We start from the raw sequence: 16932 nt of genomic DNA, 5'->3' as shown, positions 1-16932 counted from the left end.
ATTTGGCAGATAGAGTATAATGTTGGAAAGTGTGAGGTCATGCACTTTGGAAGAAACAATCAAAGAGAAAGATATTATTTAAATGGAGAAAAATTGCAAAGTGCCACAGTCCAGCGGGACCTGGGTGTACTTGTGCATGAAACACAAAATGTTAGTATGCAGGTACAGCAAGTGATCAGGAAGGCCAATGGAAACTTGGCCTTTATTACAAAGGGGATGGAGTATAAAAGCAGGGAAATCTTACTACAGCTATACGGGGTATTGGTGAGGCCACACCTGGAATACTGTGTGCAGTTTTGGTTTCCATATTAATGAAAGGATTTAATGCTTTGGAGGCAGTTCAGAGTAGGTTCACTTGGTTGATTCCGGAGATGAAGGGGTTTACTTATGAGGAAAGGTTGAATAGGTTGGGTCTGTACTACATTCTTGTAAATCTCCTCTGCACCCTTTCCAGTGCAATCACATCTTTCTTGTAAAGTGCTGACCAGCACTGCACACAATTCTCCAGCTGCAGCCTAAACAGTAGTTTATACAGTTCAAGCATAACCTCGTCACTCTTGTATTTCATACCTCTACTAATACAGGCAAGTATTCCATATTCCTTCTTAACCACCTTATCTACCTGGCCTACTACCTTCAGGGATCTGTGGACCTGCACTCCAAAATTCCTTTGTTACTCCACACGTTTCAGTGTCATTCCTTTTAGTGTGTATTCCCTTGGCTTGTTAGCTCTCCCCAAATGCATTACCACACAATTATCCAGATTGAATTCCATTTGCACTGTTCTGCCCACCTCACCACTGCATTGATATATTCCTGCAGTCTGCAGCTTTCTTCTTCATTATCAACCGCACAGCCTATTTTAGTTTCATCTGCAAACTTCTTAATCATAACCCCAACATTTAAATCCACATCTTTGATTAAATACCTCAAAAAGCAAGGGACACAGCATTGAGCCCTGCAGAGTCCCGCTGGATACAGCCTTCCAGTCACAAAAAAAACACATCAACCATTACCCTTTACACTCTGCCTGCGAGACGAATTTGGATCCAACTCGCCACTTTGCCCTGGTTCCCATGGGTTATTACTTTCGTGACCATTCTGCCATGTGGCACCTTATCAATTGCTTTGCTAAAATCCATATACAATATATCATGCTGACTGCTCTCCTCGGCCCTACTGGTTACCACCTCTAATAATTCAATCAATTTAATCAGACATGACCTCCCCTTGACAATTCCATGTTGACTGTCCTTTATTAATCCATGTCTTTCCAAATTAAGATTTAGCCTTTCATTCAGGATTTTTTCCAATAATTTTCCCACCACTGAGGTTAGGCTTATTGACCTGTAATTACACGGTCTATCCATTTCTCCCTTTTAAAACAAAGGTACAACTTTGGCAGTCCACCAGTCCTCTGGCACCACACCTGTAGCCATAACCGATTGGAAAATGATGGAGAGAGTTGCTGCTATTTGCTCTTTTGCTTCTCTTAACAGCCTGGGATACATTTCATCAGGGCCTGGGGATGTATCCACTTTCAGATCTGCTGAACCCCTTCTTACTTCCTCTATCACTATTTTATCTCATCTAATATTTCACACTCCTCCACTCTCATTGCAAAGTCTGCATCACCGCTCTCTTTTGTGAAAACAGATGAAAAATATTCATTAAGAAACCTACCCACGTCTACCAACTCCACACATATTTCCTTGGTGGTCTCTAATAGGCCCCACTCTTTCTCCAGTTATCCTCTTGCTCTTAATATATTTATAAAACATCTTTGGGGTTTCCCTGATTTTACTTGCCAACATTTTTCCAGCTGTCTTTCACTAAGGACGTCGATGCAACCATAGACATAATGAAGGAGGAGATAGTAGAGACATTTTGTGGGATAAAAATAGATAAACAAGTGGTATTATGAAGGCTAGCTGTATTTACAATAAACAAATCAGCAGGAGCAGATGGTATGCATCCTAGAATGTTGAGGGAATTAAGTGCAGAAATCGTGGAGATACTGGTCATAATATTTCACTCCTCCATTGATACGGGCGTGGTGCCAGAGGACTGGAGAATAGCAAATGTTACAGCATTTTTCAAAAAACAGTGTAAAGATAAACCCAGTCAGTTACCTCGGTAGTGGGGCAACTTTTAGAAACCGTAATCCAGGACAAAATTACCAGTCATGTGGATAGGTGTGGATTAGTTAAGGAAAGCCAATATGGAATTGTTAAAGGTAGATCGTGTTTAACCAAAGTGATCGAGTTTATGGATGAGGTAACATAGAGGATTAATGATGTTAATGCTGTTTACATAATGTATATGAATTTATAAAAGGCGTTCAATAAAGTGTCACATAATAGCCTTTCCAGCAAAATTGAAGCCCATGCAATAAATGGGATAGTGAAAGTCTGATGCGAAATTGGGTAGTGACAGGAAACAGACAGTAGTGGTGAACTGTTGGTTTTCAGACTGGATGAAGGTATACAGTGGTGTTCCCCAGGTGTCAGTTCTAGAACCACTGGGCACGGCTTCAACATTTATAGAAGACACAAAACTTTGAATTATAGTGAACAGAGTAGAAGTGAGTGATAGACTTCAGTAAGATATAGACAGGCTGGTGAAATGTGCAAACACGCGGTAGATGAATTTTAATACAGAAACGTGTGAAGTGATGCATTTTGGTCGAAGAAATGTGGAGAGGTCATGTAAATTAATTGGTACAATCTTAAAGGGGGTTCACGGACAGAGAGACCTGCGATATATGTGCATAAATTGTTGAAGGTAGCAGGGTAGGTTGATAAAGGCGATAAAAAGGATTATGGGATGCTGGACTTCATAAATCGAGGTATAGAGTACAGAAGTAGCGAAATTATGATGAACTTGTAAAAAAAACACTGGTTCGGCCACAACTGGAGAACTGTGTCCAATTCTGGCCAACACAATTTAGAAAGGATGGGAAAGCATTAGAGAAGGTGCAGGAAAGATTTACAAGACTGATTGCAGGAATGATTCAGATACTAGACTGGACAAGTTGGGCTTGTTCTCCTTGGAGCAGAGAAGTTTGAGAGGAGATTTGATAGAGGTGTTCGAAATCATGCGTGATCTGGACAGGGTAGATACCGAGTAACTGTTCCATTGGCAAAAGGGTTGAGAACCAGCAGTCAGAGATGTAACGTGATTGCCAAAAGAACTAAAGGCGACATAAGGAAAATCGTTTTCGAGTGCGAAACTTTAAAATGTGGAATGCACTGCCTGAGGTGATGGTGGAGGCCGACTCAATTTTGTCTTTCAATTTTGGCTAATCAGCTGAACGAAAAAAATGCAGAGTTACGGGGAAAGGCCAGGAGAGTGCAACTTGCTGAGTGTCGGCAAAAGCTCGACGGACCGAATGATCTTCCGTACTGTAAGCATCCTTCTTTGACAATATTTCTGCCGATTTTATTCCAGTGAGCTTCTCTTCTGCACTATCATCTGTCTTTGGAAAACTGTCCCCCTTCCTCCTTAACACTCGCATCTAACAACATGTCCAAGGAACTCATGAATGTCTTTGTCACCAAGATTCATCCATGCATTCAACGGCTTCTGCTGCTTTCCCTAGTCCACAAAGCCATCAGTGTCCCCCCAGATACTAAACTCAAAATCGAGTCTCTCTATAGGATTTGTCCCGCCTCCCACTATCCTAATTCTGAGTTCATCTCGTCAATAAAGTTAGGCATCGTTCTACAGGATCATACCATTTGGCCACTTTATTTCTGTGAAGCTTATCTTGGAATGCCATCACCATAACAGTTGTTTTCCCTAAAACGCAAGAAATGCAGAGGAATAAAATAATATCATGCATTCTGTGACGTAACATTCAAGACCACCCAGATGGCTGGCCGGTGAAAGAAAGAAAAAAGAAAGACTTACATTTATAGAGTGCCTTTAAAGACCACAGCTCATCTCAAAGTGCATTACAGCCAATGGAGTAATTTTGGAGTGTGGTCACTGTTGTAATGTTGAAAACGCGGCCGCCAATTTGCACACAGCAAGCTCCCCCAAACAGCTATGTGATAACGACCTGATAATCTGTTTTTTTGTTATGTTGATTGAGGGATAAATATTGGCCAGGACTCCGGGGATAACTCCCCTGCTTTTCTTCGAAGTAATGGCTGGAATATTTTAAGTCCACTGGAGCAGACGGGAACTTGCTTTAACGTTTCATCCGAAAGACTGCATCTACCAAAGTACAGCACTTCCTCAATACTGCACTGGAGTGTCAGCCTAGATTTTTTGGACTCAACTCACTGAGTGCAAGTGAAGACAGAAGAATAAAGCATCTATGTGAGGAGAAGATGGAAACTGTGCTCAGAATTATTGGCATTCATGATTCGAGTGTCTTTGTTAAACAAGAATATCGCACCAATAAATGCTGTGAAGCAAACTCCAACCAGCGCAAGCATCGTCAAAACAATTCACATGATCCCCGCAAAGGAATGGAAGTCAACTTATTGTTGCATGCATTTTATGGGATATTTTATGCAATCAATTGAATCTTGGAGGGAGAAATAGAAATTAGATTTAATAAAGCAAAAACGTGTGAACAGTGCAACAAAACAGACAATTAGTTACATCTATGTATACCGGTAGTGTTACTAATTTCTCCTTCAGCACATTGTATGCAATCAACACAACAAATCGGCTGTCCTTTGGTGCTGCTTTTCTTGTTCCATGTAAGCAACTGTTGGAGGAAACTGATAGAGAGACCATGTGACAAATTATAGCATGGCTATCCTTTAATCTTATTTTATTTTCTCCTAACAGCATATTCGTTCTTCCTTCGGAGCTTCTGTAACTTGCATAGTTCTATACGCAACACAGCAAATCATCTCTTGTACACTCCATGAAGTCTGGTACTTGTAGTGAAATTTTGTATTTCATCAGCTCATTTATAATTTTACACATTGCATAAAATTGTCCCGAAACAGTTCTCTTCTCGTCTTATGTTGCCCTTCCATTTTCTGCGCCCCCCTGTGAAAATTGCTCAAACTAATGGGCAGTTTGATAACACACGCACTTATAGAGACAGAGATAGAGTAGATACTGAATAATTATTTCATCTGTCGGGAATCAGGAACATAGGCACATAAACTTAAAATTAGAAGCCAGGCCATTTAGAAGGGACATCAGGAAGCACATTTTACAGAAAAAATATTAGTACAAATCTTGAATTCTCTCGCCAAATTGACGTGGTTGCTGGGACAAATGGAGCTATCAAGAATTAAATAACCGATTGTTGTTAAGCAAGGTATCAAGGGATATGGAGGTAATGCGAATAGAGTTGAGATACAGATCAGCCATTATGTCATTGAATGGCGGAGCAGACGCCAGGGGATGAATTAACTCCTCAAGTTGTTCTGGTCATATAACATATTCTCAGGCGAGCAGGGTAGCTCTCCGATTAAAACTTAAAGGCCCGTCAATTTAATTTTAAGCCTAGACATTATTATGTCAAGCTTGCATATACGATTTCACGGCTTGCCGAGTACTCTAGATATTTATAATTTATCAGAGTATAAATTTGCGCAATCTCGGATGTAGTTCATTGCAATTTCTTCCACAGCACAATCCAGAAATTATTCCCCAAAACGCACCCATTCTGCCGACGTGAAGCTAAACTCAAAGTTCCTGCAAATGCCTTTAGAATAAGCCCAAACATAAGATAGTTGTAAATGGGCATAAATCGGCATAAAGAATCGGGAGACAACGAAAGCGCCGAACTCACAACTTATAGTCCTTCTTTGAGTAGGCAAATGTAACCTTCAACTGATTCAACCACCATTCATGTACGTTAGGCATGCAATGTTTAAGAACGTGCAATCGAGGAAGATTTTTTCATTGTTAATCACAATCATAGAAGTTTACGGCCAGAAGGAGGCCATCGGTCCATCCTGTCTGGGCCGTAACTGTGATTTATACTAATGCCATAAACATGCCTTAAAAGGAACGGAAAAATCGGTGTCGGTTTCAGTGAGGATAACTTCAAAAAGTGCAATAACACACCAGAAAACTGATTTTGTTTCATGCTACTCCGCATAATCTGCTCGCAATTGTAAGAGCAAGTTCGAATAAAGGAAACTCGCATATGAGGCTTGGGGCCAGGACCGTTTTATGGTCGGAAGTACAGACAAAGCTGTAAATTATCCAGAACTGGGCGAATTATACTTACACCCTAACTCGTTTAGGTTCGAAATTCCGACCAATAATTGATTTGCTTATCGATTACGAGTATCTTCGGGCACAAATATGGAGGAAATTCAAGGCCTCCGGTTTGAGCTGCAAATGAACATGTGTATTATGCAAATTTGCAGAAAGATATCGAGTAGAAGAGTTGGTATTCCGTTTATTATATATTTTCCACCAACTGTGGAGATTTCATGAACAATATATCAATTCTCAATAGTTCAATTTCCATTTCGTGCCCATCACTGTTGAGTAAGTTCCCTCATTCTATCTCAGCAATTGCTGTTGATTACTGGTGAAACAGCTGCCAGCTGATACCGCTTTTTTGTTGGTGTAATTTTCTATTTTCTCATCTGGCAGCATATTAAAGTGGTAAATTGATTACTATGGAGACTTAGTGATTATGCAGGAATTCAGCAATTAACAATTGAGCTAAGCTTGCGAAGTTGCCAGCGAAAGGCAGTGATATATAAAACCTGTTGGTGATACTTTGAGAGAGCTACAACTGCTGCTGGTGTTAACGATGTATCGCTGTTTTCTATATTGGGTTTCATTGTTTCTTGTTGCTCCCGTATGTTTGATGATCGAGCCAATCTGTCAACGCTGGGGGACCGATGATTTGCTCGGCTTATCGAAGGACGGCGACATTCTTCTCGGCGGAATTTTCAGCGTACACGCCAACATTGAGACTCGGGATCTTTCCTTCCAAATCCCGTCAAAAGCGGTAAAATGCAAGACGTGAGTGGAACCTAACAAATGGCTAAAGCATTTCAAGCTAATTAAAAGTTTCGTTTAATATTTGAGCCGTTTGCATGCTTTCTTACCCATGACAACACGTAACAGAGCCAATTGTTTGGTCGAAGAAAATATATGAATAATTTGGAAGCGTTTGCTTCTGGAATCATATATACATGTATGGCCATGATTTATTAACATCTTCTTAGCAACATGTACATTGTTCCAAAACGGTTGCCTGTTACTTGAAGGCAGTTTCGCCTAACCAGAACAATAGTGTTGTTGAACGTAGGGTGAAAGAAAAGTCAGCTAACAACTGGATTGAAATTTAAAAGTAATTCTTCCAGTGGTGAGATAACTCCGAGGTGAGTATTCTCTGAAGTCTAAAGTCATTTCCGTGTCAAAAACGGTAAGTGCCTTTTGGACGTTTGGATGGAATACCGAAGATACTTTGAAAAATCAAACTCTCAACGATTAAAAAAAATCACCTTCACAATACATCGACTGTTATATGTTAAACTCACCTATCATAACTTACAGAAGCTGAATTTAATTCTAGTGCACTAAAATAAGTTAGCAGTACCAATACGAATCGTGATTTGTTTTTCTCTTCGCTTTTTTTTGGTATTGTTGGTAGATAAAAGGCGCAATGTGAGTGGAATTGGCTAAGAGCTAAACTGTTTCAGAATAATTACGCCAATATGCTGTTAAATATCATGGTTCATCCGACATCTTTATACTACTCGAGGCTGTTGAATTATGATGACTTGAAAGGCTCATCTTATATTTTTCCGCTCAGAGTTTAGTTGGAATTGTTTTTGGTATCGCTATCATTTTTACACTACAAATTCAGCAAAACTGCTGGAGCAGTTCAGGTAATGCTACCTTCAGTTCGCAAATAGCAAACTGCATGTATATAGGATGCTCTGAAATGTTTGCTAAAATCCAGCCGCTGAACACATTTTGCGTATTTCATCTTTTTCTAATCTGCATGATTTGAAGTGAATTTTGAAAACTTACATACCGAATATATTTCAGTAATAATATATTAAATGTTATATTAGTGTTGCCTTCACAAGCATTTGTTTTCAATTATTACGGTGCTTGATTCACTAAACTCAAATCTCAATGTGTTCTTCACAGCTTTCGGTACAGGCTCTTTCGTTTTGTAATGACGATGATTTTTGCTATAGAGGAAATAAACAACGACCCGCAACTGTTGCCAAACGTGAGATTGGGTTACCGAATATACGATTCCTGTGGCACGCCTCCAATATCAATAAAAGCAGCCTTTGACTTTTTAAACAGGCTCGGAAAATCAGCATCCAACTTTACCTGCAAAAGAGCACCTGACGTTTCAGCTATTATTGGAGACTCAGGATCCTCACAGTCTTTGGCCATCGCAAACTTAATTAGTACTTTCAGAATCCCCATGGTAAAATAGATAATATAATATTTCATCATAGCTAAACACTGGCAATAGAAACTTAGGGCTAGAAACTTGCCAGCCTAACGACGTTTTAACGTGATTTGTTTCGTGTTAAAACTGCTTTTTATTCTTTAAAAAAAGTGCACAAATTACCCCAATTTACCCAAAGTTTCAGAATGGAGTTTTCCAAATATCGCCATTTTCCGGATTGTCATACTTTAAAAATCGCACCGCCTAAATTTGACCGTTTGGCGAACCCGTACTGGGGTCAAAAATCAACCTATCGAAAAAGCAGGCGTTGCAGCCTAAAAAGGTAGATGATTAAGAAGACCTACAAAAAAGGTAAGTTGATGTTGAGGGAAAAATTTCAGCGATTCATTTCTTAAGGCTTTTGTGAATGTTTTCTCAATATTTATTTTGGGAGGTGTTTTATCGCCTTTATTTTTGGCGATAACGTCCTCGCAATAAAGTGAGAGGGGATGGTGGTATTAGATAAGTTACCTCCAGCAACGTCGTTTTTTAACAATAGTCGCATTTATTGGACAAAATTATCCCCTTAAAATGGCGCAATTTGTCTTATCTCTTCACAGTAATGTGGTTATTTATCAAATAACAACAGGCTGGGGAATTTCTAGCACGCTATGTGTAAAATAAGGAATGCACATTATTTTAGAAATAAAGATAAGGATCTAATAACCATGATTATTATGAAGAATATTAAATATTCTTCATAGTTGTTCAATTTCGATGAAAAAAACTTTTGTAGGTTAAGAATTAATTTTAAATTCTATATTTCAAGTTGTAACAGCTGATGAATGCTGAAATGTTATTGTCGTTGCTAAACTTCATTCTCTTACAGTTCTGGACTTCAAATTTATAAAATGTATCTATTTCGGACCACCTATTTATCAAATGTTTTCTGTTAATTGCAATATCGAAGTTAAGACTGGGAAGGTGTAGCATTAGAACATATATTTCAGAATTCATTTGAACTAGTTAAACAGTCCAATATTACTTTTATCATATATGCCAACACTAAGATCCTTTCACCTAGCTGATTCACCTTTGGATATATGTCAGTTTTCTATCAATACCATTTAAGCTCAGCAGTGAGTGTAACTGGAAAGGTATTTTATTGCAAAAATACGATAATTTGCTTAACATAAGAACATAAGAACATAAGAATTAGGAACAGGAATAGGCCATCTAGCCCCTCGAGCCTGCTCCACCATTTAACACGATCATGGCTGATCTGGCCGTGGACTCAGCTCCACTTACTCGCCCGCTCCCCGTAACCCTTACTTCCCTTTTATTCGTTAAAAATCTATCTATCTGTGACTTGAATACATGCAATGAGCTAGCCTCAACTGTTTCCTTGGGCAGAGAACTCCACAGATTCACAACCCTCTGGGAGAAGAAATTCCTTCTCAACTCGGTTTTAAATTGGGTCCCCCGTATTTTGAGGCTGTGCCCCCTAGTTCTAGTCTCCCCGACCAGTGGAAACAACCTCTCTGACTCTATCTTGTCCATCCCTTTCATTATTTTAAATGTTTCCATAAGATCACCCCTCATCCTTCTGAACTCCAACAAATAAAGAGCCAGTCTACTCAATCTATCATCATAAGGTAACCCCATCATCTCCAGAATTAGCCTCGTGAATCGTCTCTGTACCCCCTCCAAAGCTAGTATATCCTTCCTTAAGTATGGTGACCAAAACTGCACGCAGTACTCCAGGTGCGGCCTCACCAATACCCTATACAGTTGCAGAAGGACCTCCCTGCTGTTTACTCCATCCCTCTCGCAATGAAGGCCAACATTACATTCGCCCTCCTGATTACCTGCTGCACCTGCAAACTAACTTTTTGGGATTCATGCACAAGGACTCCAAAAAGAGTTTCATGCACAAGGACCCCCAGGTCCCTCTGCACCGCAGCATGTTGCAATTTCTCCCCATTCAAATAATATTCCCCTTTACTGTTTTTTTTCCCAAGATGGATGACCTTACACTTTCCGACGTTGTATTCCATCTTCAAACTTTCCGACATTGTATTCCTTGCCTTGAGTGGAAAGTATTTTCTTGTTCTGATTAGCGAGTCAAAATATTAAACTAATATATGGTGTGTATTTTCATATTTATTGCTGTACATTATGTTTTCCCTTCAAAATTAACAGAATCCTATTGCGTTACCTTAAGCAGACGGAAGGAGGATAGACTACATAAAGCATTAATGGCCTTTACGAAATACTGTCAGTAAATTGCATAAAAATAAACTGTAGAATAAATACGTAGAATTTTGAGTTAAATCACAAGGCACGGCAACTCTTTCTGTAATCGCCTTTTACTACTGTGACATAAAAAGAATACATAATCAAAGCTGCAATACAGCATCAAGTATTAATGTCCTAGTAATGGTGTCGTCTCTGGCTATAGGTCAGAAGGTTATGGTTGCACTGTCCTACCGACGAGACGTTAAACCGAGGTCCCGTCTAACCTCTCAGATGGACATAAAATATAGAACGGCGAAGAAGAGCAGGGGAGTTCTACAGGTGTTCCTGGCCAATGTCTACCCCCAAGCAGCATTTTAATGAGAAGAAACGGTCATTTATTTAATTGCTGTTTGTGGGAGCTTGCTGTGCGATATTTGACTGTGGCGTTTCCTACAGTGCAAACGTGACTGTACGTCTAAAAATTAATGAATTGGCTGTCCCGGGTTCCTGATCAACCCTATATGAATTAAATCCTTTTTTCTATTTTGATGAAAAATAATATGATTTTCATGTTTTCTTCTGTAGGTTAGTTACATTTCTACCTGCGTATGCTTGAGTAACAGAATCGAATATCCATCATTTTTCAGAACAATACCAAGTGATTACTTTCAGGTAAAAGCGTTAGCTCAACTTGTAAGTCATTTTGGATGGACCTGGATCGGGACGATTAAAAGTGACGATGACTATGGTAACTTTGGAATGCAAGCATTCATGGAAACCGTACGACGCTCAGGCATTTGCATCGCTTTCTCCGAATCTTTTCATAAAACATACTCCAAGGCAAAGTTACTTAAAACTATAAACACCATAAAGACGTCTTCCACAAGAGTTGTTGTGGCCTTTCTGTCCCATTCGGATATGGTCATTTTTCTCAGAGAAATAGTACGGCAAAATGTCACCGGCGTGCAATGGATAGGAAGCGAAGCCTGGATCACTACTTCACCTCTCCCGCCAAAAGAAAGCAGAAGATTTCTTTCTGGGGCAATTGGCATTGCAATTCGTAAGGTAAATTTACCAGGACTAAAGGAATTCCTGATGCAAGTTCAACCTTCTCTATATCAAGGAAACCTTTTAGTGAAGGAGTTTTGGGAAAGAACATTCAGCTGTAAGCTAGCGAACATCGAAAACAAAACAACTGGAATTAAACCAAACTCGGTGATTCAGGAATGCACAGCAACAGAGAATTTACAAGCTGCTCATAAAATCTTTACAGATGTGTCTGAGTACAGAGTCACTTACAACGTATATAAGGCGACTTATGCGATAGCCCACGCTCTTCATAACATGTTCTCATGCGAAGCTGGTAAAGGACCATTTTACAACAACAGCTGTGCAAATATTTCAAACTTTCAACCATGGCAGGTAAATACCAGTTCGTACGATGAAATAGCACTTTTAAGAAATATAGTTTTCTGAAATTTAAATATGGCTTTAAATCTCTCATGATTGCACCCTTACATATTGTACATTAAAATCAGGGTTGCGATAAAACATTGATTCTTTAACCGTTCTATATCCTTTCTGAAGCTACTGCATTACGTCCAAACGGTAAATTTCACAACTAAGATTGGCGAAACGGTATATTTTGATGAAAATGGCGATCCAGTTCCAACATATGACATTGTGAATTGGCAGCCAAACGCGTTCGGTAGCACGAACACTGTAACTGTTGGGTACTATGATGGATCTGCATTGCCAGGAGAAGAATTTGTCATACGCGAAGGGGAAATCAGATGGAGTGGTTCAGAGTACACGGTAAGGATTTTCCATCTCTAGTAGTATATGGGTTGATGAAACATTCGCTTAGCCGGCCTCATATTTTGTATCGAGAGAGATCGAAATTATAAAATTTCGCAAATTAGTAAATCATGCAAGGTTTCACATGTATCTAATAGTTGCCACATAAAATAAAGTTGGCATATATTGAAATTCGTCCAGTTATAACTTCTCTGCCATTCCATATATCCACAGAAATTATGGCTAAAATCAGTTACAGTCACAAGCCGGCAAGATCATGTCTGATCTTAATTTCAAAAATAAATACGAGATAATAGAATAGTGCATGGGACAGACAATCTATTTTTCAACGTAAAACTATGGACGGATGATATTGTTCTTTCCATGTTTTGTAACGATCCAACTGAGACTGCACTGGCGAAATAGGAAGGGTTTGCGAGAGTAGATAGCGAGAAAATGTTTCCAATGGCAGGAATGACGGCAACCAGAGGACACAAATTTAAGTTAATTGACAAAGAACCAGGATGGAGATAAGGATACCGTATTAACGAAGCAAGTTATGATTGGGAATTCACTGCCTGAACGGGGGTGGGATGCAGATTGAATAGCAACTTAAAGGCAATTAAATAAATATTGGAAGAGGAAACATTGGCAGAGCTAGGGAAAGGGCGGGGGATGGGACCAATTAGATAGCACTTTCAGAGAGTCGACACAAGCATGAGGGGCCATAGGGCGTCTGTCTTGATATCAGCGGAGGCCATTGAGCCCATTGTGCTGTGCCAGAGCTTTTTGAAAAATCTAGCCAATTATTCCACACCCTGCTCTTTCCCCACAGCCCTCCAGTTTCTCCTTCAAGTACTTATCCAACTCCCTTATGAAAATTATTATTGAATCTGTTTCCGCCCACCCTTCATGAATTTGAGCACTTCTGTGCCGCCGAGAAAATCGCGAAAACCCGCCGAAAATGAAAGGAAAGTTTAGCGATAGTATGATTCTATTGTATCAATTAACCAATTAAACAACGGAATGGACCATTCCTAAGCAAAAATAAAGCACGGTTCGAGCAGCAGATCATCTTTCTAGTGCACTGCATGGTAGTTGGACCTTGTAGTGGAGTAGGTTGCTAGCAGTTGCTGTATGGGTTCATGTAAATGTTGCATTTTTTATCTTTAATCACAAGATTCCGAAAGCAGTTTGCTCCGATGCCTGCCCCAATGGAACAAGGAAGGCAGCAAGAAAAGGCCAACCCATTTGTTGTTTTGATTGCATACAATGTGCCGCTGGTGAAATAAGTAACATGACTGGTAAGGACAAGTGGAAATGCGTCATTCACAAATAATTAATCTTCGATTCCTTTCAAAATATGCATCGTTTGGAACCATAATACTTGTACTTATTTTTTAGATTCAACAGAATGCATTTCGTGTCCATTGGAATACCGGTCTAATCCTGAACGAGACCAATGCATATTGAAGGAAGTCCAATTTCTTTCCTTTGAGGAAATCATGGGGATTGTTCTAGTGGCGATCGCATTGCTTGGAGCCTGCCTTACTATGGCTGTCTTAGTTACTTTCTACCTTTACAGAGACACACCTATTGTTAAAGCGAACAACTCAGAGTTAAGCTTTCTGCTTCTTTTGGCGTTAACACTTTGCTTTCTTTGCTCAATTACGTTCATTGGAGAACCCTCGAACTGGTCGTGTTCATTGCGCCATATAGCATTTGGTATTACTTTTGTTCTTTGTATTTCTTGCGTTCTGGGAAAAACAATTGTTGTGGTGATGGCATTTAATGCAACCCTTCCTAACAACAATCTCATGAAATGGTTTGGACCCACACAACAACGTATAACTGTTCTTATTCTTACACTTGTACAAAGTTTAATATGTATTGCCTGGTTAAGTACATCACCTCCATATCCTTTGAAAAACACTAACTATTATAATGAGATAATAGTTTTTGAATGCAAAGTAGGGTCTGCAATAGGTTTTTACTGTGTACTGGGTTACATTGGAATTCTGTCTTGTGTGTGTTTCGTGGCTGCTTTTCTAGCTCGAAAATTGCCTGATAATTTCAACGAAGCTAAACACATAACTTTTAGCATGCTTATCTTTTGTGCTGTTTGGATAACTTTCATTCCAGCTTATGTAAGTGCTCCTGGGAAATATACGGTCGCGGTAGAAATATTTGCTATTCTGGCTTCCAGCTTTGGTTTACTGGTCTGCATATTTACGCCGAAATGTTACATCATCCTTCTGAGACAAGAAATAAATACAAAGGAACACATGATGTGTTAAATGGATCACAGCATTCATCGACTTATAGAATCTGACAACACAGAAGGGGGGCACTCGGCCCATTAGTACCATTGCCCTGTGGTTGAAGGCACGATCAACTTAGTCCTACTCCATTCCTCTGTCTGCATAGCCCTTATCAATCTTCGCGAACTCGTCACAGGAATATTTAATGGGCTCTTTATGCAATTGAATCAGATGTTACTTTCGTCTGTCCACTATTTCAAATTTGAAACTCAATATGCAATGTTAGGAATAATATTATGATACATTTGTTCAATTGAAAATAATTGGAAATCGATTTCAAAACCATAAACCATATGAAAAACATTTCGTGGAAATGTTATATTATGTTTGAGATTCAATAATTCAAATCAAATAAATAAAACGACTGAAAGTAAGGGTGTTCCTTAAAGATTGGGATTCCATGCTAAAAAGAAAGATGATTTATAAAAGAATAAACTAAATATTAAAGGATGATCTGTGGCCTCCCAGTTCTTCTCTGTACAGACGTCAGCACGTTCAAATCTAAATACCCATGTGATACTACAATAAGTGCTCTCATTGATCACTTTTGTCTTGATCGCCTCCAATCTCTTCCCATTTCTGAATGCATTGATTACAAAATCATCAATCTCCATTTACAAAGCCTGAGGGCCTTATTCTTCCATAATGCAGAAGTATCCAATATTGACCTTGCCCTCCTCCCTCCTTACATTGATTGAATATTTTCCCTCTCTATTCAGTCCACGTTAATGGCAGAACCTTGAACAATGAAAACAAAACACTATTGCAACTTTCAATATATCCAACATGTATTGTTCTGATAACATGTAGATTGATCTCCTCAAAAGCAATCTCCTAACTAATGCTGAAAGAACTTTTGCGAAGATCTTTTGCAGCATGTAAAATTGTAAAATACGTGAAAGCAAATTATAAAATATATTTTATTGACTTTAGCAGTTAATTTATCTTGGCACTTCTGTGCAGTAGTGAGGGAGCACTGCATTGTGTATGCACTGCATTTTGGATAGGACATAAAAAGGAGCCCCTCTCAAGTTGATATAAAATATACCATTGCACTATTCGAAAGAAGGCAAGTATTTTACCTTTTCAGCATTTATCCCTCAACATACACTGCTAGAAACTGATCAACTGGCTATTCATGGAGAAGCTGTTTGTGGGCCACTGTACATAAATTGTCATCGTTGTTTGTCTAAGCAGCAACAGTGGTAGCAGTTAAAAAAAATTAATTGGCTTTAAAGCATTTTGTTACGTCATGAGGATGTGAAAAATGCGATGTAAATAGCAATAGTCCTCCATCATTCGCTGCATTTTTGTTTGGCTGATTTGGTAAGATTTCAGCCATTGAATCAAGATTGGGGAACCAGTTCCCTCATCAAGATTTGAACAAAGATTCAAGGCTAACATTCCTGTTCGATAATGAACCGATGTTTAATGGTGTGATGTTATAAAGTTAAACGAGACAGTAAGAGCTTCTACAAGTATAGAACAATGAAGAGATTAGCTAAAATAAATGTTGCCGCCTTGTAGAATGAGACTGGGAATTAATAATGGAAAACAAGGACATTGCAGAGATATTGAACAAATATTTTGCATCTGTCTTCACAGTAGATGATACTAAAAGCAACACAATTGTCATAGAAAACCAATGAGGGTGAAAGGGAGAGAGGAAACTAAAACAATCATTATCAATAGAGATACAGTACTAGGCATACTAATGGGACTAAAGTCTGACAAGTCCCCTGGACCTGATGGACTACATACTCGGGTCGTAAAAACGTGGTTGTAGAGATAGTGGATACATCGGTTGCATTCTTCCAAAATGCCCTAGATTCGGAAAAGGTCTCAGCCGATTGGAAGACAGCGAACATAATGTTTCTATTCAAGAAAGGAGAGAGACAGAAAGCGGGACAATATAGGGCTGCTAGCCTAACATCTTTCATTGGTAAAATGCTGGAATCATTATTAACAAAGGAATAGCAGGATACTTAGAACATCATGATGCAATCAAACAGGAAAACGTGGTTTTATGAAAGCGAAATCAGACTTGACAAATTTATTTGAGCTCTTTGAGGAATTAACGTGTAGGGTGGATAACGGGAAACCAGTAGATGTAGTTTATTTTGATTTCCAATAGACATTCGATTAGGTACCACAAAAAAGGTTACTACACAAGATAAAAGTTCACAAGGTTGGGGGTAATATATTATCATGGATAGA

General features: G+C 39.1%; 1 protein-coding gene across 1 annotated transcript; it reads left to right on the top strand.

The window, feature by feature from the left end:
- The first annotated feature begins 8089 nt into the window (after positions 1-8089).
- Positions 8090-14691, top strand: LOC139266278 (extracellular calcium-sensing receptor-like). The gene is made up of 5 exons (XM_070884105.1): positions 8090-8395; positions 11183-12019; positions 12185-12412; positions 13575-13698; positions 13799-14691. The coding sequence occupies exons 1-5, from the start codon at positions 8132-8134 to the stop codon at positions 14689-14691; spliced, it is 2346 nt and encodes a 781-aa protein (XP_070740206.1). The 5' UTR covers positions 8090-8131.
- Positions 14692-16932: the final 2241 nt, after the last annotated feature.

Source organism: Pristiophorus japonicus, chromosome 6 (genome assembly GCF_044704955.1).
Source record: "Pristiophorus japonicus isolate sPriJap1 chromosome 6, sPriJap1.hap1, whole genome shotgun sequence".
NCBI classification, from domain to species: domain Eukaryota; kingdom Metazoa; phylum Chordata; class Chondrichthyes; family Pristiophoridae; genus Pristiophorus; species Pristiophorus japonicus.
Note: the sequence above shows the minus strand (reverse complement) of the source record. Positions and strands in the feature narration are given on the sequence as shown.

What these genes read in the sequence shown, in the direction of transcription:
- LOC139266278 (XM_070884105.1), top strand. Translation starts at nt 8,132, where the DNA reads ATGACGATGATTTTTGCTATAGAGGAAATAAACAACGACCCGCAACTG. An exon ending in CAAACTTTCAACCATGGCAG is followed by an intron (nt 12,020 to 12,184) that starts GTAAATACCAGT and finishes TCCTTTCTGAAG; the next exon opens with CTACTGCATTACGTCCAAAC. An exon ending in GGAGTGGTTCAGAGTACACG is followed by an intron (nt 12,413 to 13,574) that starts GTAAGGATTTTC and finishes TTTAATCACAAG; the next exon opens with ATTCCGAAAGCAGTTTGCTC.